The sequence below is a fragment of the Artemia sp. Qi Xiang Cuo genome, chromosome 14, assembly GCF_049724085.1.
Source record: "Artemia sp. Qi Xiang Cuo chromosome 14, ASM4972408v1, whole genome shotgun sequence".
In the NCBI taxonomy this organism is placed as follows: domain Eukaryota; kingdom Metazoa; phylum Arthropoda; class Branchiopoda; order Anostraca; family Artemiidae; genus Artemia; species Artemia sp. Qi Xiang Cuo.
The window spans coordinates 15,260,670-15,288,413 of NC_142807.1; the positions used below are offsets into that span (position 1 = coordinate 15,260,670).

General features: G+C 34.1%; 1 protein-coding gene across 7 annotated transcripts in view; it reads right to left on the reverse strand.

The window, feature by feature from the left end:
* LOC148944188 (uncharacterized) overlaps nucleotides 1–27,744 on the reverse strand; it is a 147,525-nt gene that overhangs the window by 38,693 nt on the left and 81,088 nt on the right. Inside the window, exons 1-2 of one of the 7 annotated variants that reach the window (XM_089099738.1) lie at nucleotides 10,194–10,293; nucleotides 3,193–5,370 (exon numbers count right to left, since the gene is read on the reverse strand). The exons of 4 other annotated variants lie outside the window; for them this stretch is intronic. In XM_089099738.1, coding sequence (XP_088955864.1) covers nucleotides 3,419–5,370; nucleotides 10,194–10,236 — 1,995 coding nt within the window. In that variant the 5' untranslated portion in view covers nucleotides 10,237–10,293 and the 3' untranslated portion in view covers nucleotides 3,193–3,418. Of the gene's footprint in view, nucleotides 1–3,192; nucleotides 5,371–10,193; nucleotides 10,294–27,744 lie in introns of those variants that run through there. 2 more of the 7 variants (XM_089099740.1, XM_089099739.1) reach the window with 2 other exon arrangements.

Here is a 27,744-nt window from a genome sequence, read left to right on the forward strand (position 1 = left end):
GCATATTATATTTGGTTAAATGGCTTTCTCGAAACTTGTTTAATTTTATTTACGAACGTTTTTATTAGTAATAAATATACGTAACTTAGAATTAACTTACGTAACGAACTTCTATATTCATAAATTTTTAACACGTATATTAGGGGGTTCGCCCCCTAGTCAATACCCTGCTCTTTAAACTATAGTTCGAATTTTTTTTCCAGTTCTTTAAAAACGACCTCTTAATCACAATCAGTTGATCAGTTGAAAAACTTGTTTTTTTTTATTTAATTCCTGATCTTTTTCTTTTATAATGCTGGGAAATCCGGCGCCCCCTTCATAGCACTTTCCCGGCCCCCAACACCCCTACCTGCCTTGCCAGCGCCGGCCCTCGAGCCCCCCCCCCGCTCAGGCCCCCCCCTCCACCCCCCCCTATACTCTCACCCAGTCTGGAACCTAAAACCACCAACCTCATCACTTTAAAACTTTAGTAAATTTCAAAACTTTAAGCCCCCCCCCGGGGACTTTGGGGGATCAAGTCATCCTAAAAGACATTTTTATCATATTTTCGACCATGCTGAACAAAATGGCTATCTAAAAATTTTGATCGGGTGACTTTGGGAAAAAAAATGAGCGTGGGAGGAGGCCTAGTTGCCCTCCATTTTTTTCGGTCACTTAAAAAGGGCACTAGAACTTTTAATTTCCGTTCGAATGAACCCTCTCACGATATTCTAGGACCACTGGGTCAATACGATCACCCCTGGGGGAAAAAAAAAAACAAAAAAAAACAAAAAAATAAACACGCATCCTTGATCTTTCTTCTGGCAAAAAATGTAAAATTCCACATTTTTGTAGATGGGAGCTTGAATCTTCTACAGGAGGGTTCTCTGATACGCTGAATATGATGGTGTGATTTTCATTAAGGTTCTATAACTTTTAGGGGTCTTTCCCCCTTTTTTCGAAAATCAGCCAAATTTTCTCAGGCACGTAACTTTTGATGGGTAAGATTAAACTTAATGAAACTTATATATTTGAAATCAGAATTAAAATCTGATTCTTTTGATGTATCTATTGGTATCAAAATCCCGTTTTTTAGAGTTTCGGTTACCATTGAGCCGGGTCGCTCCTTACTTACAGTTCGTTACCACGAACTGTTTGAAACCACAGCTATATAATAGAAAACTTGATACCATTCGCCAAAAAATCTGCTTACTTTCTTTGATAGCTTGGATACACTTACACTATTTTGATTTGGTTAAATTTTCAGAGCAGAAGTAACCCCGAAATTTTGAACATAATACCCTCAGTTGTTCTTGGGATACTGCTGAGATACCTTATTGGGAATTTGCATTAACACAGTTCATTTTGATTTAATCTTAAGGCAAAATTTAGTTTTTAAACTTAATGGGCAAATAGGAGGGTGAGCGTGGGAGGTTGCCCTCCAATCAATTAGTTGCCCTCCAATCACTTTCCACTATTAAAAAAGGCATTAGCCATTCCAATCGAATGAGTCCTTTTCCAAGCTTCTACGACAACTCCTTCGATACGAAGTGCCTAGGTCTAAAGAAAAAAAAAAAAATAAATAAATACATTGTGCCAAGGCAGCGCGATTGTGCTGTCTATGATAATTTCTATTGTTTTTAAGTTTTAATTTTGTTCCTTACTTTCAGTTTAAACAACTTGTTTTTTTTTTTTTTTTTTTTCAATAAATGATACAGGTATAGCCCAATATTTAAGTGAGTATGCAATTTTCCCGAAATAGGACACCTTTCCTGTTGCAGAATCTGAGTAATCAAATGCAGACTGAAACCATATGTCATCTCATCAGATATCTGGAAATCTAATCAGAATGGCATGACCTTGCCAATTATTTTGGCGACGTAAGTTTTTTGTAGATTAATATAATAATAAAAACTTCAAGAGATCTACGAAGTCGATATGCAGAGCCACTCCTAGGAGAAGCGGCAACCGGATGGGCTTGCCCCGGGTGCCACAGCTGGAGGTGGTGCTCTAGCTGGAGGATTGACCCACTGGATGAAATTTTTTCCTTTGACTCGGCTTTGTTTTGCTTATATTTGAGTCAGGAGGGGGGGGGGATGTAATCTTCCTTCCTTAGAAACCACCAATCCTAGGAACAGCTTTGTCGACATGCATTGAATTTTTAGTCTTTGTGTTGGCATTGATTGCCCAATGCGATGTAGTTTTTCTAACTAACAAACATTTATTTCATTGCCTGAAAATAGAGACTAAGCCTCTTTCATGGTCTTTCTTTAAAAATAAAAAAAAATGGTCAAGAACAGAAAAAAAATTAAATCAAACAAAATGACAATAAAACAGTTCGTGATAACGAACTGTAAGTAATGAGTGACCCAGCTCAATTGTAACCGAAACTCTAAAACAACGGAATTTTGATACCAATAGATACATCAAAAGTTTAGTCTTCATTAAGGTTAGTCTTACCCATCAAAAGTCAAGAGTCTGAGAAAATTGGCCTTATTTTCGAAAAAGAGGGAAACACCTCCTGAAAGTAATAGAATCATAGTGCAAATTACACCATGAGATTCAGCGTATCAGAGAACCCTACTGTAGAGTTGTCAAGCCCCTATCTGCAAAAATGTGGAATTTTGTATTTTTTGCCAGAAGAAGCATTACGGATGCATGCTTTTTTTTCTTTCTTTATTTCTTTCTTTCTTTTCCCCAGGGGTGATTTGTAAAGTATCATGGGATGGAAACAAAATCAAACAAGAGTGTAGGAAGCAAAGTCTCATCAATGTTGAAAATAGTGTAATAGAAATCATGAAGACGGGCAGACGGAACAAACTTAAAACGGAAAAGTTACGTGTAATTCTGAAAACATAATATGGTAACAAGTGGGCCCAAGAAAGTTCCCCATGGATTCTTGGAGACGAGCAGATACTGATTTACATGAAAAGAGTCAGGGCTTCAGGTACCATTGCAAAAAAAGGACGAAGGGGCTAAATCTGATTCTAACTAAAAATTGATTTTTTTTTTTTTTTTTTTTTTTTTTTTTTTTTTTTTTTTTTTTTACCAATATAACCATATACTTAGGCAAGTGATGGATTGCTCTGGTATGATAAGCAGTGAGTCCATGTAGCCTAAATTACCGTAAATGAAAATTACCGTAAATTACCGAAAAAGCTACCGGCTGAATATCATTTATGCCAATCAATTGTACCAACTCACATAAAAAGGGGGGTGTTGCAAAAATAGTAACAGTAAAGGAAAAAGTTATGGCAAAGAAAAACAAATCTTCATATGATCCAGAATCTAAAATCTAGCACCGGAATCTATAAATCAAAACCGAACTAAACCAGTCCATAAATAAAAAGCATTGTTTAAACGTCAAAAGAAGATATATTGGTATATATAAAGGCCTTAAGTTGAAAAATAAGTAATCTTAAATAAATGCTATTAAAAGTCAATATAACAAGGCTTTTCTAATGATTTGCAACTGTGACTCGAGTTGTTTTCTCTTTTCATCCGTCACAGCGTTGGATGTTTCAATCAACTTGATCTCCTTGGTCATATCTGCATTTTCAGCCTCCAAAGTTGCCTTGGCTTTTTCCAAAGCTGCATTTATTTTGTTGGCTTCGTCCATTTGTTCATGCAGAACTGCCAGCTCTTGACTTTGTTTGTTCCTTATTTCCATTAACTGGCTCTCGTGATGACCAGACTCTTCCTCAAGGGTCTTTTTCATTGATTCTAATTCCTTTTCGTACTTATTTGTCAGCTCTTGCTGCGCAGCAGTTGCGTTCAAAGAGTCAAGGAGTTTTTTCTTAATAGTCTGTAATTCTTGATTTATGTCATCAACATTTTGTTCAGCCTTTTGCCGAACAGCTTTTTCCACTTTTAAGTTCTCAGTGATCACAGCAAGTTGAGACTCTTGCTCACGAAGTTGTTTCTGGGACTTATTTCTCATGGCAGCTTCCTCATCAAACTTAGCCACGGCAAGAGCAAGCTCTTTTTCCCCAGTAGATAGCTGTGACTCGAGTTGTTTTATCTTTTCATCCGTCTCAGCTTTAGATGTTTCAATCAACTTGATCTCCGTGGCCATATCTGCCTTTTCAGCCTCCAAAGTTGCCTTGGCTTTTTCCAAAGCTGCATTTATTTTGTTGGCTTCGTCCATTTGTTCATGCAAAACTGCCAGCTCTTGACTTTGTTTGTTCCTTATTTCCATTAACTGGCTCTCGTGATGACCAGACTCTTCCTCAAGGGTCTTTTTCATTGATTCTAATTCCTTTTCGTACTTATTTGTCAGCTCTTGCTGCGCAGCAGTTGCGTTCAAAGAGTCAAGGAGTTTTTTCTTAATAGTCTGTAATTCTTGATTTATGTCATCAACATTTTGTTCAGCCTTTTGCCGAACAGCTTTTTCCACTTTTAAGTTCTCAGTGATCACAGCAAGTTGAGACTCTTGCTCACGAAGTTGTTTCTGGGACTTATTTCTCATGGCAGCTTCCTCATCAAACTTAGCCACGGCAAGAGCAAGCTCTTTTTCCCCAGTAGATAGCTGTGACTCGAGTTGTTTTCTCTTTTCATCCGTCTCAGCTTTAGATGTTTCAATCAACTTGATATCCTTGGTCATATCTGCATTTTCAGCCTCCAAAGTTGCCTTGGCTTTTTCCAAAGCTGCATTTATTTTGTTGGCTTCGTCCATTTGTTCATGCAAAACTGCCAGCTCTTGACTTTGTTTGTTCCTTATTTCCATTAACTGGCTCTCGTGATGACCAGACTCTTCCTCAAGGGTCTTTTTCATTGATTCTAATTCCTTTTCGTACTTATTTGTCAGCTCTTGCTGCGCAGCAGTTGCGTTCAAAGAGTCAAGGAGTTTTTTCTTAATAGTCTGTAATTCTTGATTTATGTCATCAACATTTTGTTCAGCCTTTTGCCGAACAGCTTTTTCCACTTTTAAGTTCTCAGTGATCACAGCAAGTTGAGACTCTTGCTCACGAAGTTGTTTCTGGGACTTATTTCTCATGGCAGCTTCCTCATCAAACTTAGCCACGGCAAGAGCAAGCTCTTTTTCCCCAGTAGATAGCTGTGACTCGAGTTGTTTTCTCTTTTCATCCGTCTCAGCTTTAGATGTTTCAATCAACTTGATCTCCTTGGTCATATCTGCCTTTTCAGCCTCCAAAGTTGCCTTGGCTTTTTCCAAAGCTGCATTTATTTTGTTGGCTTCGTCCATTTGTTCATGCAAAACTGCCAGCTCTTGACTTTCATTGTACCTTTTTTTACTACACTCGTGAAGATTATCCTCGCACTCGATAAGTTCGTCCGTATAATAGAAAAGATCAGATGCGAGTTCCCTGGCCATGCCTTCCCAGTCTTCTTCCCCATTATTTGTTGGACGTCCAGAGCTTGAAGTAATCACAACTAAAACAGAAAAATACCGCTGATTGAAAATGGTAGTCTGTCGTATGACTAAAAAGAGTGAGATGGTGGGGAAAAAAATATTGCTACTTCCTTATAAGGAAAGTACGTGTTTATATTTAGGAATCTGTTTAAAAAAATCTATCACAAACTCAACTCATATTTTAGGATAAAACAAAAGAAAATTTACATAAACAAAAAAAGGTCAATACTTTGAAATAAGGTAGGCCTAAAAAGATTTGACATAAATGTGCAAGATTTTTTGTTTTTCCATAAGAAAATTTGGTGAATTTAAATATAACCTCATTTGTGATGAAATTTTGTTTGTCAGGGGGTGTAAATTCACAAAAATTGGAATGTGGGGTGGCAAAACGTGTGTTTTAAATTTAGTAAGGCAATTTATTGCCTTTTTCAACCAAAATACAAAAGAGGCATTTTGTTTTATGTTTTTTATGTCGAATCTTTTTAAGTATTTTTTTGAATTATTGGCCTATTTTTGTAGTTGTCTTTTGTTTCTTGCTTTTATTTAACCCGAATTTTTTTTTTTTAGCTGAAGTGCAAAAAAAGAAATTTTTTCAATTAATATACCAAGACCAAGGAGGGGAAGAAGTTAATAGGAGCTATTACCACTTATTCCCCCCCCCCCCCCTCCCACATTGGCACCTCTTCAAAAAGCTGAAAATACAAGTTGCATCTACTGAAACACAACAGACAATTGATAACAAAATGAAGATAAAAGATTTATTTAAAAAATCCCTATCACAAGCCCCAAAGCGACATTTTGAAACTCGGTGTAAGAACATATCATTAAAAAAAAACCACGAAAACTGTCAAGGAATGCCCAAATGAAAAGGAAATGCAGCTTAAGCAAGTGATATTTAAACACTTACTTAAATATCTCAGAGATGAAAATCTGCATTATTTCTGTTAAGGAGAGGGGGCTTGGAAAGAGGGTATGTACATGGGTGTAAATGTATATGACCATACAAAATTAGTTCGGTACTTTTGTGGAGTTTCAAATCAAGTTCTGCTGAAGTGCATTCGTTACGCTAAAAGGTTGTTCTATGAAGTCAATTTTTCTTCTTAGGAACCAAAAGAAAATATGTGTGATAAATGAATTGTTGTCTCAACATTCAACTGTGTTAAGTAAGCGAGTTTTTATTGTCAGTTAATAATTTTAAGAGGATTTGTGCTTAAATGTTGTAAGGTTCTTTGAAACCTTAAAGATTCACCCTATTTTGTCCTTTACAAGCTTTTATATTTTGTGTGGCCAAACTATTCAAAATTGATTCGGCAGACTCTTACAAAAGATGCACATTATTTATGCTGCACGTTCACTGATTAGACAGCGTTTTGGTTAACAATTAATAAAATATAATAGGTTTCCTTTGTTTTAAACTAGCCTTTCGTTAGCTTTGTAAAGATATCTTCAAATCTTTTTTATATTTTGGCCCCGAAGAAACTTCTTCGTACGTACCTGCGGTGAAAATTTAAAAAAGCAGAGATTCTTCGATTGGAAAATCTAAGAGAAGTATCGTTGGAAGTGTAGATTTACTTTTTAAGAAAATTTTTCAAGAATACTATTGACTATTTACTTGATTTGCCTTAAAGATCCTTGCAAAATTTAGTACGTTTAAAAAAAATAATAAGAAGAATTAGTGAGTAAAATGACGAAGGATTTAAATATGAGGTGAAGTTAAAGGATATGGATACTTAATAGAATTATTACATGCACTTCAAGGTATTTTCTTCCAATATTTGGGGAAGAAAAGATTGAAACTTATACAGGAAAAAATACAATGATTAAAAAAGGTGTTATCAAGAACTCACGCAAATTAATAGCTAGCATGGAAAAAATTGTATCCGTCTTCATTGTGGATAGAATTCAAACTGTGCATACATTTCAGAGTTAAACCTTATATATCTCACTAAAAATTAAACAATGGACAATTAAATCGTGTACAGTAATCAGATTCCAGGAAATGTTTTTGAATGCTTGTCGACAATTTTTTTTTACGACTAAGCTTTTGCTTAACTATTTTTTTTCTTTAAGAAAAGTCATTTGGAGACAATCTTAATCAATAATTGGTAAATATATTCATAGAACTAAGCTCACGGAAACATCAGGATTATTCACATTTTTTACCCCCTCCCCGAAACAAAAATCCTGGATATGCCCTTAATGAAATTTCTCGGGAACTTGGGTTCACTAGCACGGATGGGGCCACACAAACGGCAACAAAAACTTTGGAATGCACATTTTGTTCCAAAAAGATCATTAATATACTAAAACAACTTTGGGCCCAGGATCTGGGATGTAATTTGCTACCGGGCAGGGGGCAGTTGCCCCTCCCAGACCTCGGTTTTATATTCAGCTAAATTAATACGTATCTTTCTTTTTTACATCAAATGAAAAAAAAACAATTTTCTTAACGAAAGTAAGTAGCGAAGCTATGTCTTGAGCAGAGCGAAAAAAAAAACAACAGAAATTCTAATTAACTAAAAGCAAATAGTGACATTTGCAAAAAACAAAAAGCAAATAGCAAATAAACTAAAAGCAAATAGGTATTAGACTTAGTAAGAAATTAAACCAATAACGAACTTTTAATGTACCAAAAATAAAACTGATATTATAACTCAAAATGAAAACAAACAGAAATTACAAAATACGAATATATGAACTGGAATGTCGTTTCCCTTCTGCCCCAAGTATAGCTTAAAAAACTAGATATTAAAGTTAAAAGAAACAGAAATTAGACTTGTTAAAAAAATAAAACGAAAAGGAATTACTGGACGTATGAACTGGGATGTCGTCCCCCCTGTACCCCAATTATAGTTAAAAAAATAGATATAAAAAAACAGATATTAAAGTTAAAAGAAACAGATATTAGACTAAATAAAAAACGAAACCCACGACGAGCTTATAATATACCCAAAATGAAATTGGTATTCAATTAAAGCTGTAAATGAAAAGAAATTACGAGATACATGAACTTGGAATTGGTCCCCCTTGCTCTTTAATTAAAGCACTAGTGTCATTCACGCTCTACTGAAATTAAATAAATTAAGCAAGTTTTTCTAACTGAAAGTAAGGACCGACATTAAAACTTAAAACGAGCAGAAATTATTCCGTATATGAAAGGGTTGTCCCCTCCTTAACGTCTCACTCTTTACGCTAAAGTTTGACTCTTTTTCACAACTTTACTTTTTTAAAACAATAAAATCTTTAGCGTAAAGAGTGAGGAGTTGAAAAGGGGACAACCCTTTCATATATGGAATAATTTCTATTCGTTTTAAGGTTTAACGTCGCTCCTTACTTTCAGTTAAAACATTTATATTTTAATTAATTTTTGAACGTCTTTCAAACCAAAACTGGTTCAAATTTTGTTTACCGTACATGAAAAAAAAAAAAAAAAAATTGCATATTAACTTCGGCAGATTTATTCCGTATATGAAAGGTTGAACCTTCTTAATACCTTGCTATTTACGCTAAAGCTGTTAGCAATTTAAAAAAAAAAACTTCCTATGCTAATTAAATGGCACCCGTTTATCAGTTTTAGCACACAGTCGAACATTAAAGTAAAGAGTAAGGTATTGAGGAGGGGCATCCCTTCATATATAGGATAATTTCAGTTCGTTTTTCAAATAGTACCGGTGAATCTTGCACACCCTCTGTGAAATATACCCCTCCCCCTCACAGAAAACTCTTCCATGGAAATTTTACCCAACGTAGAGTGCACCCCCCGTCAAATTCCCTTAAGACAGATCCATCCTCGCTCAGAATCTCCTTTTCCTGTAAAATTTATTAAAAAAACTTTTTCCACAAAATAAGGGTTTCAAAGAAAAGTAAAGAGCTCCATTAAACAAAAAATGAGGAAAAGTAAAATCAAATAACCTACCAAGCGGGAAACTACCATAGATCAGCATTGAAAAATAAATGAAACCCAAAACGAGTAGAAATTATAATAACTAACCGAGTCAAACTCAAAATGAGCAGAAATTAACATAAGTTGGGTGCAAAACCCCTTTGCCTTCCCAAGGCCAGAACAAAATTAGCACTTTACTGAAAAAATATAAATTTTTTTACTTTTATAATTTTAATAAATCAAATAATATTAACATTTTGAGTACTAAATTTCAGTATATGTATATTAAACTGACAATGCACATTACATGAAGTGCTGGGTAAATTTACTAATGGGCTCTTTGTCTTTGAGACTTTCAGCTGACTCCGAGCGCTACAAAATGACATCTTTGATATCGAACGTCCTTAAGAAAAGCAATATTCGATGTTTTACATTACATTATTATAAAGTATTTTTCGCTAATAAAGCAATGTAAACGGGATATAAGCAGAGGGGAGATGGCTCAGGTTCGGGCATTCCTTGGAATTCTAATTTTTGTGTGTTTCAAGATATCTTCAAATATTTTTTATATTTTGGCCCCGAAGAAACTTCTTCATACGAAACTGCGGTGAAAATTTAAAAAAGCAGAGATTCTTCGATTGGAAAATCTAAGAAGAGAAGTATCGCTAGAAGTGTAGATTTACTTTTTAAGAAAATTTCTCAAGAATATTATTGACTATTTATTTGATCTGCCTTAAAGATCCTTGCAAAATTTAGTACGTTTAAAAAAAATAATAAGAAGAATTAGTGAGTAAAATGACGAAGGATTCAAATATAAGGTGAAGTTAAAGGATATGGATACTTAATAGAATTATTACATGCACTTCAAGGTATTTTCTTCCAATATTTGGGGAAGAAAAGATTGAAACTTATACAGGAAAAAAAATACAATGATCAAAAAAGGTGTTATCAAGAACTCACGCAAATTAATAGCTAGCATAGAAGAAAATGTATCCGTCTTCATTGTGGCTAGAATTCAAACTGTGCACACATTTCAGAGTTAAACCTTTATTTCTTACTAAAAATTAAACAATGGACAATTAAATCGCGTACAGTAATCAGATTCCAGGAAATGTTTTTGAATGCTTGTCGACAATTTTTTTTTTACGACTAAGCTTTTGCTTGGAATTCTAATTTCTGTGAGTTTCTAGATATCTTCAAATATTTTTTGTAATGGAGCCCCGAAGAAAGTTCTTCGTACGTATTTACGGTGAAAATTTAAAAAAGCAGAGATTCTTCGATTGGAAAATCTAAGAAGAAAAGTATCACTAGAAGCGTAGATTTACTTTTTAAGAAAATTTCTCAAGAATATTATTGACTATTTATTTGATCTGCCTTAAAGATCCTTGCAAAATTTAGTACGTTTAAAAAAAATAATAAGAAGAATTAGTGAGTAAAATGACGAAGGATTCAAATATAAGGTGAAGTTAAAGGATATGGATACTTAATAGAATTATTACATGCACTTCGAGGTACTTTCTTCCAATATTTGGGGAAGAAAAGATTGAAACTTATACAGGGAAAAAAAATACAATGATCAAAAAAGGTTGATCAAGAACTCATGCAAATTAATAGCTAGCATAGAAGAAAATGTATCCGTCTTCATTGTGGCTAGAATTCAAACTTTGCATATATTTCAGAGTTAAACCTTATATATCTCACTAAAAAATAAAAAAATGGACAATTAAATCACTTACAGTAGTTTTTTAATTATCAGATTTCAGGAAATGTTTTTGACAATTTTCGTCAAAAACAAGCTTGTCAAATTCTTGTCAATTTTTGTCAAAAACAAGCTGGTCGACTATTTTTTTTTTTTTTTTAAGACTAAGATTTTGCTTAACTATTTTTTTTCAGTAAGAAAAGTCATTTTGAGAAAATCTTAATCAATAATTGGTAAATATATTCATAGAACTAAGCTCACGGAAACATCAGGATTATTCACATTTTTTACCCCCTCCCCGAAACAAAAATCCTGGATATGCCCTTATCGGAATTTCACGGGAACTTGGGTTCACTAGCACGGATGGGACCACACAAACAGAAACAGAAACTTTGGAATGCACATTTTTGTTCCAAAAAGATCATTAATATACTAAAACAACTTTGGGCCCAGGATCTTAGACGTAATTTGCTACGGGGCAGGGGGTGGTTGCCCCTCCCAGACTTCGGTTTTATATTCAGCTAATTTGATACGTATCTTTCTTTTTTACATCAAAAAAAGAAGAAGAAAAACCAGAAATTCTAATGAACTAAAAGCTAATAGAGAAGGTATTAGACTTAATAAGAAATTAAATCAATAACGAACTTATAATGTATCAAAAATAAAAATGATATTCAACTCAAACTGAAAACGAACAGAAATTAAAAAATATATGAACTGGAATGTCGTATCTCTTCTGCCCCAAGTATAGCTTAAAAAACTAGATATTAAAGTTATAAGAAACAGAAATTAGACTTGTTAAAAAAATGAAACGAAAAGAAATTACTAGACATATGAACTGGGATGTCTTCCCCCCTGTACCCCAATTATAGTTAAAAAAATAGATATAAAACAAACAGATATTATAGTTAAAAGAAACAGATACTAGACTTTATAAAAAACGAACCCATGACGAGCTTATAATATACCCAAAATGAAAATGGTATTCAATTAAAGCTGTAAATGAAAAGAAATTACGAGTTATATGAATTTGAAAGGCGTTCCCCTTGCTCTTCAATTAAAGCACTAGTGTCATTCACGCTCTACTAAAATTAAATAAATTATAAATAAATTTTTCTAACTGAAAGTAAGGAGCGACATTAAAACGTACAACGAACAGAAATTATTCCGTATATCAAAAGGGCTGTCCCGTCCTCAACGCCTCACTTTTTACGCTAAAGTTCGACTCTTTTTCACAACTTTACTTTTTAAAACAATAAAATCTTTAGCGTAAAGAGTGAGGCGCTGAAAAAGTAACAGCCCTTTCATCTAAGGAATAATTTCTATTCGTTTTAAGATTTAACGTCGCTCCTTACTTTCAGTCAAAAAATTTATATTTTTATTTAATTTTTGAACGTCTTTCAACCAAAACTGGTTCAAATTTGGCTCACCGTACATGAAAAATTAAAAGAAAATTTGTATATTAACTTTGGCAGATTTATTCCGTATATGAAGGGTTGAACCTTCTTAATACCTTGCTATTTACGCTAAAGCTGTTAGCAATAAAAAAAAAACAACTTCCGATTGTAATTAAATGGTACCCATTTGTCAGTTTTAGCATACAGTCGAACTTTAAAGTAAAGAGTAAGGTATTGAGGAGGGGTATCCCTTCATATATAGGATGATTTCAGTTCGTTTTTCAAATAATACCGGTAAATCTGGCTCACCCTCTGGCTCACCCCTCCCCCTCACAGAAAACTCCTGCATGGAAATTTTATCCAACGTAGAGTGTCCCCCCGGTCAAATTCCCTCAAGACAGGTCCATCCTCGCTTAGAATCTCCTTTTCCTTTAAAACTGCTTGCGGACGATTCAGCCTGAAAAATTCTCCTTAGCATTCATTCATTGGAATAAGACTTTAATCTCTAATCAGTTCCTCGATATCTCCAGAAATACCCTCCTCCGTCGAAATTATTTCCCAGAAAACAAAACACGCGTAAAACAGCCCCTAGATAATTCCCCGGAACATCTCCACGTGAAAAATTTGGCAAAGAGAATGTAAGACAATTAAAAAGAATTTTGTATAGTAATTCTGTCAAATCCCCCAGTGTAACATATCCCCTAGGATATTCACCCCCCCCCCCGAAAATCTCCCTCCCCAAGGAAAATTTTCCCCATTGAAATCCACCCCAAGCACCCCCTCCCAAAAAAAATGCCTGAATGCTTCCCAATAACAAATACTATACGTAAACAATGGGCAAATTTAATCATGAATGCAACGGCAGCTGCAACCTAGTAAAGAGTGAACCATAGCCCATAGTAATCAAAGTTGAAAAACGTGTCTTTAAAAAAAAACTGTCTAGTGAGAAAAAATTGCCATTAAACACTGAATCAGGAATGGTAACTATTGTTTAGGTTAATCTTAGAAGTAAAAGTTTATTGCGAAAAGAAATTTATGGTTATTTAGAAAATGAGCCTGAATACCCTTGAAAATGGCGTCGAATCGAAATAAAAAGTGCACCTTTGGGATCAGTATGGTTAAAAACTTGATGTTGGATGATTACAGTCCCCCACCATGAATACCAATGAAATAGACCTTTTTGCATGGGTAGCACTGATCTGTCTCCCTTTTTTTTCTTTTTCTTTCCAGGGCTAGCGGTTTACCAGAACATCGTAGAGAGATACTTAATGGCTCATTAGAAAGTTGTTTCTCACATCTACGTGTTTTTTATAAATTCCACTATGTGCAAGTGCCATATGGCATAGACATGGCACATTTTGTGCCATTTATCAAGGGGTGCGGCCAGTGGGCTACAAAAACATCTTATACAGATGTTTAATAGCTCACATTAAAGCTATTTCTCATATCTACGTTTTATTTATGAATTCAACCACCTGCAACTGCCAAATGGCACTATAAATGGCACTATTGATGCCATGTCTTAAGTGGATAAGCTAGGGGATGGTGGACTGCCAGAACTTCTTAGAGAGATGTTTAATGGTTGATTTGAAAGTTATTACTCAATTCTACGTGATTTTAATCAGTTTTGCCATCCGTAAGTGCCAAATAGTACAAAAAATGGCACCTTTTGTGCCACTTCTTAAGCTGAAAAGCTTCGAAGTATAAAACGGTACCATTGTAATAATTATGGTCCAAAACCCTTAATTGGATATTTACAAGGGATTCCCCCCATATACTCCCCCTCCCAGCCCCCTTAGTAAGTCTCATTAGTCCGTTCGAAGAATTCACTATGAACTTTTTAACATTTAGGAACGGTAACTATTATTTTGGTTTGTGATAGAAGTAAAAGCTTATTGCGAAAAAAAATTTATGGTTATTTCGAGAAAGAGCCTGAAACCCCTTGAAAATGGTGTCAAATCGAAATAAAAAGTGCACCATTGGAATCAGCATGGTCGAAAACCTTTTTAAGGATAAGTACAGTTCCCTCACATTGAACACCAATGAAAATTACTTTTTTGCATGGGTAGCAATGATGTGTCTCCCTTTTTTTCCTTTTTTTTCCAGGGCTAGGGATTTACCAGAACATCATAGTGACATGCTTAATGACTCATGAGAAAGTTGCTTCCCACTTCTACGTGCTTTCAAAGGCGGTATATTTGCATAATCGCTAATCTGGAACATATTAGGAACTGTAGTGTATCACTATTTTTTTTTTTTTTTTTAATAGTTAGCTTGTTGTATCATTTATTCTATTGAATCATGAATCTACGCGCTATTAAATTAAAAAAAAATAGTTCTTTAAACTGAAAGTAAGGAGCGACATTAAAACTTAAAACAAACAGAAATTATTCCGTATATGAAAAGGGCTGTCCCCTACTCAACGCCACGCTCTTTACGCTAAAGTTTGACTCTGTCTCACAACTTTATTTTTTAAAACAATAAAAAACTTTAGCGTAAAAAGCGATGCGTTGAGGAGGGGAAAGTCCCTTTTATATACGGAATAATTTCTGTTCGTTTTAAGTTTTACTGTCGCTCCTTACTTTCAGTTTAAAAAACTAGTTTTTTTTTTATTTAATCCAATAAAAAGAGCGAATTAAATTCCATAGTAACTGAACGCTCAAAACCATTTCTAAAATAAAACAAGAAAAAAAACAACCTATCATGTTAGAAAACCAAAAATGTTTTCTGTTGGGAAAGTGTTTAAAAAATTTTTTAACCTAAAATATTTGTATTTGCTTTTAAGGGAAAAATAATATTTAAAGAAAATAGTAAAAATTTAGTTGTATTCTAAGAGGTCAATAAAATTACAATAAGTAAAATTAATTCTAGATAAATAAAAAATTAATGGTAAAATATATTGTTATTTTAAATTTATTTGCATAGTTGCTTGACTTTTAAACTATTTTGAACAAAATGGCAATATCAAAAGTTTGATTGGATGCATTTGAGAGAAAAGGGCGTTGAAGGGGAGTAAGCTGGATGCCCTCTGATCATTTTACACCCCTTAAAGCTTAGGTTAAAGGGCACTAGACATTTTGATTTCTAATGAATTGAGCCCCTCCGTAGTTTATATGATGAAACCCTTTGTGACAAAGTGCCTCTGGTAAAAAAAAACATAATACATTGAAAACTATAGCCCCCCCCATAGGCAACACTATAGTATTGCCTATTTATGTTATCCCCCATATCATGAAACTAAGCTTTTTTTTGTGCTGCTCCACTTTGAGGATGAAGCCCAAAATATAAATTGATTTTCAGAAAAAAAACAACTGTATTGTATTTATTACCCATGAAATATTAATATAATACAATAATAATGTCTCATTTTTATTTTAAAAATTATGGGATATGCAAAAAAAAAACAAAAAAAACGCTCCCCCACAATTACGAAAAAAAAAATTTTTATCATTTTGTCTCAATAAGAAATGATTTAGAATAACACAAGACAGTGGTTTTTATACTTTTCTCCACAAAACAATTCAGCAAATTAATATGACTAGTCACGTAGCCTTGCTCATATTTCTACCCACGTAAAAATTAACTTTGCATTCTCTCTTTTACAATTCCTTATTTTTCTTTTCTTGGACAAAATGTCAAATTAATTTGAAAAAAAGTATCAGATTTCGGAATTATTAAAAACCAAAACTTGCCAAGAACAGAATATCAAGTAGCCATGTAGCTGACATAGAAATTTGACATAGAAAAAAAACTATAGCGTAAAGAGACAGGGAATTGACTTGGGGGAGAACCCCCTCATATACGTAATAATTTCTGTTCATTTTAAGTGCTAATGTTGCTACTTACTTTCAGTTGAAAAAACTTGTTTTTTTAAATTTAATTTCTGATCGTATTTTAAATAATGCTTGGAAATCCGGCGCCCCCTTCATAGAAATGTCCCTTACCCCAAATAAACATCCTTCACGGAAAGATTCTCCCGAGTAAGCCCCTTTTTCAGCCCCCCCCCCCCTACCAGAAAAAAATTCTTCCTGAAAATGTCTGTATACGTTCCAATAACCAATACAATATGTAAACAATGGGCAAAGTTCATAACTTGCAGCCCTTCCCCTGCGAACTTTGACGGATTAAGTCATCGTTAAAGACATATTTATTAAATTTTTGACCATGTTGACAAAATAGCTATCTAAAAATTTTAATCGGGTCACTTTGGGAAAAAAATGAGCGTGGGAGGAGGCCTAGATGTCCTCCAATTTTTTGGTCACTTAAAAAGAGCGCTAGAGCTTTTAGTTTTCGTTCGAATGAGCCCTCTTACAATGTTCTAGGACCACTGGGTCAATACGATTACCCCTGGGGGAAAAAAAAAACAAATAAACACGCACCCGTGATCTTTCTCGTGGCAAAAAATGCAAAATTCCTCATTTTTGTAGATAGGAGCTTGAAACCTCTACAGTAGGGTTCTCTGATACACTGAATATGATGGTGTGATTTTTATTAAGTTTCTATAGTTTTTAGAGGGTCTTTCCCCTTTTTTTCGAAAATCAGCAAAATTTTCTCAGGCACGTAACTTTTGATAGTTAAGATTAAACTTGATGAAACTTATATATTTTAAATCAGAATTAAAATTTGATGCTTTTAATGTATCTATTGGTATCAAAATTTCGTTTTTTAGAGTTTCGGTTACCATTGAGCCAGGTCGCTCCTTACTTACAGTTCGTTACCACGAACTGTTTGATATCGTGAAAAATCACTAGATTTAGGTAAAATCACTAGTATTAGAACGAAAATCACTAGCTAGAAAGAAATCACTAGGCAACATAAAAAATCACTAGAAATAATGATAAATCACCATGGTCGGCAATCCTGCTTCTCCTGCAAACTCCCTTCATTAGAATATTAGTGATTTCTTATTATATTCGATGTTTTGAATGATATTTTGTTTGAAATTTTATTTCTTCAGAGAGAGGAGGGACAATTCTTTATGGCATCAGTAGCTGCCTTAGTAAATATGATCAAATATTTGAATAGAACAAGCTATCACAACCTGATTGTGATAAATATTTTCCATTCACAACCTGAGGAAAATAATAACAGACTTACCATTTTTTGTTGAAAATCGGTCGTTGAATTCATGGAATTCATTTTTTCTTCAATTTATATACTTCGTGAATATGAGGTAGTTCAAAATATGAATGATGAATTGTTGAAAATTCGGTGTTCTTATGTGGCATAAGAAATACTGTATTCTAGGAAGTATTTTCAGTGCTAATAGCTAAACGTCTAAATATTACCTACTTTCTCCATATTCACTAGGGAGTGTTTTCTGCTATTTATTAATCGTTTCGGCGAATAGCTGAAAAATAATGTTCTTTGATTTAAGGGGAAAATGCAAGTTTTTGATCAGCTGAGTTGGGAAAGAAAAATGGAAAAACTGTTTGTATAAAAAAAAACAATAAAAAAGGTAGGATGGTACCAGGTAGGATAGGATGCAAAGTGGTTACAGCTTTCCTTTATAATGTCACACAACTGGATTTGCACCAAAAACGGTTGATATATGTGAAAGAAGTATAAAAAATTGGCTTGGAGGGGTAGGATGACTTGAATCATAGGTCATATTTGTCAATATTTTCAACTGAAACTAAGAAGTAACATTAAAACGAGAGTATATTATTCTGTATAAATAAAAAAGATCATGGCAGCGTTGTTTCTTCATAAAATTTTAATCAAAACGAACAAAGATTAATTTAAAAACAAAGTTTTTTCGAGGGAAGTAAAGAGCGAATTTGAAACTTAAAACGGACAAAAATTATTACTTCACAGCCCATTTAATATATATTAATATAACTAGTATAAAAAGAACCAACTAATTATGCTTCCCTATGCTTTTAGGATTATACAAAACTAGGGCTTTACTGAAAACACACAAGTCAAGTATAAAAAACAGGATTTTTGATTTAAGAGTCAAAACTGAGTATTTAGCCTGACAAGACTAAACAAATCTATAAGGCATTTTATAGTCTTAAACCAGTTTTGACATTAGTAACTTTCAGTATACAATTAAAATTAACTTAAAAACATAAGCGTAAAACTAAATATTTTTTAATAACCTCGAAGTAATTGAACAGCATACAGAAACATTGGATTGATTTATCAAGCAGCATTTTGCTCTCACCAGCTATAATACCAATAGTGGCTAATATACAGTCTTAAATTGCAAGAAATATGCTTTAGTATCATTTGAAATGAAGATCAAATAAGACATAGTATGAACTCTGGAAATCCGATTATTTCTCTCTATACAAGAGTGAATTTCAAGCTATGATGCAAATTCTAAAGCTAGTCTATAGTCCTAATACTATCAATATGGCCTTACTTTGAACTTCTAAAAAAACTAATCATGATGTGTCCTTCTAAGAACCAAAAGGAGAGCCAGTCATTGGACTGAGCCATTGTGCATAATTGACACCAAATTAAACGGAAAATAATAAAGAAAATCCTAAAATGGATTGTTGCTTTATCTGAAAAGGGATTGATCCTAAAAGGCATTGATAATATTTTGATTCTATAAAAAGGTTCTTAATTGGTTTGCTTTTACTGTAGCATAGTCCTATATTATTTTGTGTTTTCAGTAAAGCGCTAGTTTTGTATAATTCTAAAAGCATAGGGAAACATAATTAGTTGGTTTATTTATGCTGGTTATATTAATATATATTAAATAGGATGTAAAGTAATAATTTTTGTTCGTTTTAAGTTTCAACTTTGCTCTTTACTTCCCTCGGAAAAACTTTGTTTTTTTTTAAATTAATAACTTACAGGCTCAATAGTGATGAAAACTCTAAGAAACAGAGTTTTGATAACAATAGATACGTTAAAAGAATCAAATTTTGATGCTTCTTTATAATATTTAAGATTAATCAAATTTAAAATTATCCATTAAAATATACGAACCTGAGAACATTTACCCAATTTTTAAAAAGGGGGAAACACCTCCTAAACACCAAGTGATCTTAATGAAAATTAAATAAAAAAACAAGTTTTTTTACTGAAAGTACGGAGCGACATTAAAACTTAAAACGAACAGAAATTATTCCGTATATGAAAGGGGCTGTCCCCTCCTCAACGCCTCGCTCCTTACGCTTAAGTTTTTATTGTTTAAAAAAAAATAGAGTTGTGAGAAAGTCAAACATTAGCGTAAAGAGCGAGGCGCTGAGGAGGGGACAGTCCCTTTCATATACGGAATAATTTCTGTTCGTTTTAAGTTTTAGTGTCGCTCCTTAATTTCAGTTAAAAAAACTTGTTTTTTTATTTAATTTTTGAACGTTTTTGAATAAATGCAGGTTTTGATCTTGGCTCACAGTACATGAATAATTAAAACAAAATTTTCATATTAATTTACTTTTATTTGGTTAAATGGATTTCTTGAAACTTGTTTCATTTTATTTACGAACGTTTTTATTAGTAATAAATATACGTAACTTACGAATTAATTTATGTAACAAACTTCTATATTCATATATTTTTAATATGTATATTAGGGGGTTCGCCCCCTAGTCAATACCTTGCTCTTTAAGCTAAAGTTTGAATTTTGTTCCAATTCTTTAAAAATGACCGCTTAATCACAAAAGCCGTTAATTAGAATAAATAGCTCTTATGAAAGTACTAATAAATCTCTGGGTTAAAGAATGAGATATTGACTAGGGGGTGACCCCAATCATATATGTAATATTTTCTGTTCGTTTAAAGTTTTGATGTTGCTGCTGTTGCAGTTGAAAAACTTGTTTTTTTACATTCTGATCTTTTTTTAAATAATGCTGGGAAGTCCGGCGTCCCCTTCTTAGCAATGTCCCTTCCCCCATGAAAACTTCCTCCATGGAAAGATCCTGCTACATAACCCCCGACCCCAGGCACATACGCAGGAATTTGTTCCGGGGGGGGGGGCAATTTGTTTCGGGGGGCAAATCCTTCAAACCCAGTATTCTGTGAGAAAAATCAGAAAATTATGGGAAAATGAAAAAAAACATGAGATTTCGTGGGGACCCGGGCGCGAAGGCCCCCCCTCCCTGCGTTTGTCCCTGCCCGACCCCCCCCCCTCCCTCACTACCAGGAAAAATCTCCCCTGAAAACGTCTGTACTGTATACTTCCCAATAATCAATACTATATGTTAACATTGGGTAAAGTTCATAACTTTCAGCCCTCCTCCCGGGAACTTCGGGGGATTAAGTAATCCTAAAATACATACTTATAATATTTTTGAACGTGCTAAATAAAACGGCTGTTTCAAAGTTTGGATCACATGACTTTGGGAAAACAATGAGCGTGGGAGGGGACCTAGTTGTCCTCCATTTTTTTGGTAACTTAAGATGGGCAATAGAGCTTTTAACTTCCCTAACAATGAGCACTCCTACGATGTTCTTGGACCACTGGGTCGATACGATTACCCCTGGGAAAAAGAAAAATAAAAAAAAAAAAAAAAATAAACAACCAAACTTTTTATTTATTCTTGAAAAAAATTGAAAATTCCAAAATTTTGTATATAGGAGATTGAAAACTATACAGTAGGGTTCTCTGATACGCTGAATATGATGGTGTGATTTTCATTAAGGTTCTAAAATTTTTAAGTGGTCTTTCCCCCTTTTTTCAAAAATCAGCAAAATTTTCTCAGACGCGTAACTTTTGATAGATAAAATTGAACTTGATGACACTTATATATTTAAAATCAGAATTAAAATCTTATTCTTATGATGTATCTATTGGTATCAAAATTCTGTTTTTTAGAGTTTCGGTTACCATTGAGCCTGGTCGCTCCTTCGCTCCTTACGTTACCACGAACTGTTTGATCACACCAAAAAATTCAGCATATCAGAGAACCCTAGCGTAGAGATTTCAATATCCTGTATACAATAATGAGGAATTTTGTTGTTTTTGTTTGCCAGAAGAAAGATCATGGATGTGATTTTTTTTTTCCCAAATGTAATTGCGCCTAACCAGTGGCCGTAGGAGATCGTGATTTGACCCCCCAAAGTCCCTGGGGGAAGAGCCGCAAGATTTGAACTTTGCCCATTGTTTACATAAAATATTGGTTATTGGGAACTATGCAGATGTTTTTCAGGGGGGGGGGGTCTGGCAGATGGGGGGAAGGGGGTAACGTTTTTGTGTGGAAGAATTTCTCGTGAGGGAAGATAATTTTCCATGGAGGGGGTGCTATATTTCCCAGCATTATTTAAAAACCATCAGAAATTAAATTAAAAAACACAAGTTTTTTCAACTCAAAGCAAGGAGCTACATTAAAACTTAAAACAAACGGAAATTACTACGCATATGATGGGGGCTTCTCCCTCCTTAATTCCTTGCTCCTTACGCAAAAGTTTTTCTTAGAACTTTTAAAACATCTTATCTTTCTAATTAAACGGCCCTTGGGCTTCAGGAGTCATTCTTGAATAGTGGAAAAAAAAAACTCTAGCATAAAGAGCGAGGTGTTGAAAAGGGGGAAACCCACCTCATATACGAAATAATTGGAAGTTTTAATGTTGCTCCTTACTTTCAGTTGAAAAAACTTTTTTTCTTAATTCTACTGTGAAATAACACAGTAGAAAGTTGTTTTTTCTCATTCCTGTGAGGCCAGAAATACTTCTGGCCTCTTGTTTTGAAAAAAAATATATTCTTAACAAACGGAAGTGTTTTCTTCATTTAATTATAATAATTTTAAAAAGAAATACAGTCCTCGCTGTAGAAGTACTCAGTTTCCTTAGACCCTCCCTTTCAATATTATTTGATTGGCCTTCCCTACTCAACAGATCTGAAAGTGTACTTGTTGTTTTGATCTGACACTAGTTTTAGGAGTTATGGGCCATTATACTTCTTAGTATTGGACGTGATCATCTCTTACTAGGTTGCTAGCTACCGCTGCAACCCGAATATACTAAGGTCTGTATTTCATTCTTGAATGTAAATTTTTTGAAACACATGTTTACTTTTGGTTACTATGGGCCGCAGTTCACCTTTTAATAGATTGCAGCTAGATCTGTAACAAGGATTACTATCCGCTAGAGTTTGATCTTTACTTTAGAAATGTATTCAAACCAGAAAAGCCTATGGCTTTTTCTTATTTGTATTAGTAAGAGACAAGTCTCAGAGAATCAAGGACCTAAGTAACTCTGGTATATGCTGTGGATTGTTCTTTACTGGGTTTCAGATATCTCTACAGCATCAATAGAGATGAAACTTAAAAACTCTCCGTTTATCCGGGTTGCAGCAGTAGCTAGCAACCTAGTAAGAGAGTATAATTAACTATGCTGATCTTTTATATTAATAATAACATTAATACATTAATACAATAACAGAGGAGAAAAACTAGAACAGATTACTCGAAAAATTTTAAACTGGTCCTTGTCTACACTTGCTGCCATCTACCCACTACTTCTTAAAATCTTCATAAACTTTAGTTTCACTATCAGTGTGTAATTTTTTACATGGCTTACAAAAAGGATGCTCCATAATTAAACTCACGTCGTAGTCCTCCTTCCAAATCAAATATTTTTATATTTACTAGGATCATTTCCAATTTCCTTTAAAATACTTGCCAGTTCCTCAGGACTATGATTCATAGTGTTGATATATGAATTAGCGGGCAAAATTCTGTCATAATCTACAGTACCACATACAATCGACATGATATCATGTTGAAGCACATTAAATAGCTTTTCAGTAACAGAGTCTTTGCAAAGAGAGTTTTCAAAAGACAATTGGAATTTGTAATTCTTTTCGATCAATTTCATAACCCTGTTTCAAACGTGCTTTTAGACACGAATTAGATCCAAATTCCCCATATATTTTAAATGGTATAATAAATTTTGGGGGATTAGGTAGAGACCCCAACTTGACAAGAAATTTCTTATTAGGGGCTGTCTACTTTCAAAAGTTGTGTACATCAACAGTAGGAGGGACCTATTAGATACGAAACTTACATAATTTATGCATGTTTTTTGTCTCTCACTGTTGATGTTTTTTCATGGTTTTGTTCTGTTTGATGGTTATTTAATGTTTTTTTTTCATGGTTATTTCATGTTTTTTTTTTCAACAATTGCTGGATGAAGACATGAGTCCAAAAAAATTGATTTACATAATCTGACGAGAAATTCTAATGTAACACAAGGGGAATTAAGAAACGATATGGCTTTTCTGGTCTTTAGTGTCAGGAACTAGAAATTACATCACTCAATCTCTAGGAATTATGCGGGACTCTAAAGAGATAGAAATTCCATTTTTAAATATGGCTTCACTAGTCCTTAGGCTTAGCGATAAATTCGGGGATAAATATTCTTTTGAAGTCTTAATAATGCAACCTGATTCTTGATTCATCTCTCAGACAACATAGATTTAAGATGTTTTAAAGTGCAACAGATGCAGAGGAGAATGCATATGACTTCACTTAGGGGAAGAGATGAAGCATTTAGTTTGTAGTGTACGATATGTAATTTAAATTCTTTAGGCATAGAGATAAGTTCTGGAATTAATATTCTTTCGAAACCTTAATAGTGTAACTAGGAACTCTTAAAAAATGAACTAAAACTTTCAATTTCCAATCAAATGAGCCCTCTTTGAAGTTTATACGTGAATCTCTATCGTAAGAACCATAAATGCCCTTAGGGCATGACTTAAAACGCCATCCCCTGTGCCCTGGGGAGTTGTATTGACACCGGAGTTTTCCTTTTCCGACCTTTGAACTATTTTTTTTAACAAGATGTCTATCTCAAAATTTTCTTTTGATGGAATTTGAAAAAGAAGGCTTGGGGGGATAGCTTCCCTTGGATCTCTTTTGACTTTTAAAAAGTGAGCTCGAACTCTCAATATCCAATCAAATAAGCCCTCTCTGAAGCTTATACGATAATCCCTTTCATATGAACAATATATGCCCCAGGGCATAACTTAAAACGCCTGCCCCGGGCCCTGGGGGGTTGTGACGACACCTGAGTTCTGTTATATGGTCTTTGAACTATTTAAAAAGAACTATCGCAGAGTTCTTATTGGATGGGTTTGAGGAAAAGAAGGCATGGAGGGGGAGGGGTTAGGTGCCCTTCAGTCTCTTTTGACTCGTGAACTAGAACTTTCAATTTCCAACGTATGATCTCCTTCTCTCACTGTAAAATTCATAAGCTTACTGCATCATTGGCGCTTTACTGAAAACCAATTTTATGACAAATATTTTCTTTGCACTTAATATTGAAAATAAACATTAAAATTATAGCAACATTTTGAACTGATGAGCTTTTAGCAATTAATATCATTACACATCAAATATTCAGTTTAATTAATTAGCTCTTTTTAAAGTTGTTAAAGGCGAATATAGTTTCCCTACAAACAAGTGTTTGGATACTGTCTCCCTTCCTAGCTGTAAATAAAAACCAAAATCCTACTGTGTCATTGGCGCTTAACTAAAAACGGACTATATTACAAATATTTGTTTTTCCAGTTCTTACAGTTTTGAAAATAAAAATACAATTACAGTAAAATAAATTCTTGAACTGATGGATCTTTCATCAGTTCATTAATTACTTTCATCAGTTCAACAATTAATATCATTATGCATAAAATATTCAATTTGATGTTGTTTATACTTTCCAAGACTGTTCAAGACGCGTATAGTTTTCAGTAAAGCGCCAATGACGAAGTAGGTTTTAGACTTTTACAGTGAGAGAAAGAGGTCATACCCAAACTCTTGTTTGTGGTAATTTTTGTTCGTTTCAAGCTTGATTTGCATATTCAATTTAAGTTTCACTTGTTTTAAGATTTATTTATTAATGTACATTAATATCAATTGTATGTTAATTTGCATTGATTGTTTATTTTATTTCTATTCGTTTTAAGTTTCATTTATGCTTCAATAAGAAAATTTTTTTTTTCGTTTTAAGCTTCATATTCATATTCAATCTAAGCACTACTCGCTTTAAGATCTATTTATTTCATTTATATTATTATTTGTTGTATGTTTTTGCTATGATTGTTTATTTAATTTCTGTTCGTTATGGGTTTCATTTATTCTTTAATAGTAATTTTTGGTCGTTTTGAGTTTGAATTTTAACAGGTAGTTACATATGTTGAGCTTAAGTTTAAAATGGCATTTACTTTTCTTTGAAAAACGTATTTTTCGGAAAGTTTTTGTAATTAATTTTTGTTCATATTTCATTGTAAAAAGTTTCAAGTTTTTAAAAATTCCTTATTTCAAAATCAAACTTTAAAAACAAAATCGAATATTCATCAAAGTAACAAACTGATATCAAAGTAACAATATCAAAGTGAAAAAATGGGTTTGTGTCAACCTCAGAGTTTTTATTATCTGATGTTTGAACTATTTATAAGAAAATTCCTATCTCAAAATTTTTAGCAGATGGGTTTGGGTAAAAAGGGTGTGGGGGGCCTAGATTAAGCTTCGGTCTCTGTTGAATCTTTAAAAGTGAACTAGAAGTTTCTAATTTCAATCAAATGTGCCTTCTCTGAAGTTTATACGAGTATCACTTCTATAAGAACCATATATATCTACAGAGTATAACTCACAACGCCCATCCCTGGTGCCTGGGGGGTTGTGTCGAACCTGGCGCTTTAATATCTGATTGTTGAACCATTTTTAACAAAATGGTAACCTGAAATTTTTATCGGATGGGTTTATCCATTCGATACACCCAAAGGCGTGAAGGGCTAGAGGGGCTAGTTGCCCTTTGATCTATTTTCACTCTGAAAAAATGAACTACAATTCTTAATTCCATTCAAATGAACCCTCTCTGAAGTTTGTACGAGCATACCTTCCATAAGAACCATATATGCCCCCAGAGCAGTACTTACAACGCCTGCCCTGGCAATGGGGGGTGTCAACACAGGAGATTTTCTTATCTGATCTTTGAACTATTTTTAACGAAATGACCATACGTAAAGCAGTTTTTGTTATATGATTTTGAACTATTTTTAACAAAATAGCTACCTCAAATTTTTTATCAAGATGTATTTGGGGAAAAAGGGCTTGGGGGGACAGTTGCCCTCTGCTCACTTTTGGCTCTTAAAAAGGGCACTAGAAATCTAGATTTTCAATCGAATGAGCCCCGTTTGAAGCTTATACGACGACCCCTTCTATATCAAATGCCTCTGGGAAAAAAATAGTTGGAGTGTGGGGAGAGGCTAGCTGCCCTCCAATCGTTTTTGACTCTTAAAAAGTGAATTACAACTAACAATTTCCAATCAAATAAACCCTCTAGGAATTTTATACGAGCATCCCTTCCATAACAATCATATATGCCCCCAGGGCATAACTTACAACGCCAACCCCCGGGTCCTGCGGGGTTTTGTCGACACCGGAGTTTTTTATTATTAGAACTTTGAAATATTTTTAACAAAATGTGTATCTCAAAATTTTTATCTTATACATTTATGGCGTGGAGGAAGGGGGGAGGGCTAGTTGCCCTCCGATCTCTTGTGATTCTTACAAAGTATACAAGAACTTTCAATTTCAAATCAAATGAGCCCTCTCCAAAGTTCTTTAGGAGCATCCCTTCTATAATAACTATATATAGCCCTAGAGCATTACTCATAACGCCTGCCTCTGTGCCCTGGTGGATTCTGTCGACGCAGTAATTTTTCTTATCTGACCTATAAACTATTTTTAATGAAATGACTATTATAAAAATTTTATCGGATGGGCTTGGGGAAAAAAGGATGTGGGGGGTGAGTTGCCCTTGTATATTGTTTGACTCTTAAAAATTGAACTAGAACTTTCAATTGCCAATCAAATGAGCCCTCTTTGAAGTTTATACGAGCGTCCCTTTCATAAGAACCACATACGCCACCAGGACAACACTTACAACGCCTATCTCCCGGGCTGTGGGGGCGTTTTTGTTATCTAATTTTTGAAAAATTTCAAAAATCACTCTCAAAATTTGTAGCCGACGGGTTTGGCGAAAAAAGAACATGGGGGGGGGGGGGCTAGTTTAACTCTCTTGACTCTTAAAAAGTGAACTAGAACTTTCAATTTCCAATCAAATAAGCACTATATGAAATTTATACGAATATCCCTTTCATAGGAACCATACATGCCCTTAGGGCATAACTTAGGACACCTTCCCCTGTGCCCCGAGGGGTTGTATTGACATCGGAGTTTTTCTTATCCGACCTTTGAACTATTTTTTTTAACAAGATGTCTATCTCAAAATTTTCATCAGATGGGTTTTGAAAAAGAAAGCTTGGGGGAGGCTAGCTTCCCTCGGATCTCTTTTGACTATTAAAAAGTGAGCTGGATCTTTCAATATCCAATGAAATGAGCTCTCTCTGAAGTTTATACGAGAATCCCTTTAATACGAACAATACATGCCCCAGAGCATAACTTACAACAACTGCCATCGGGCCCTGGGGGGTTGTAACGACACCTGATTTTTT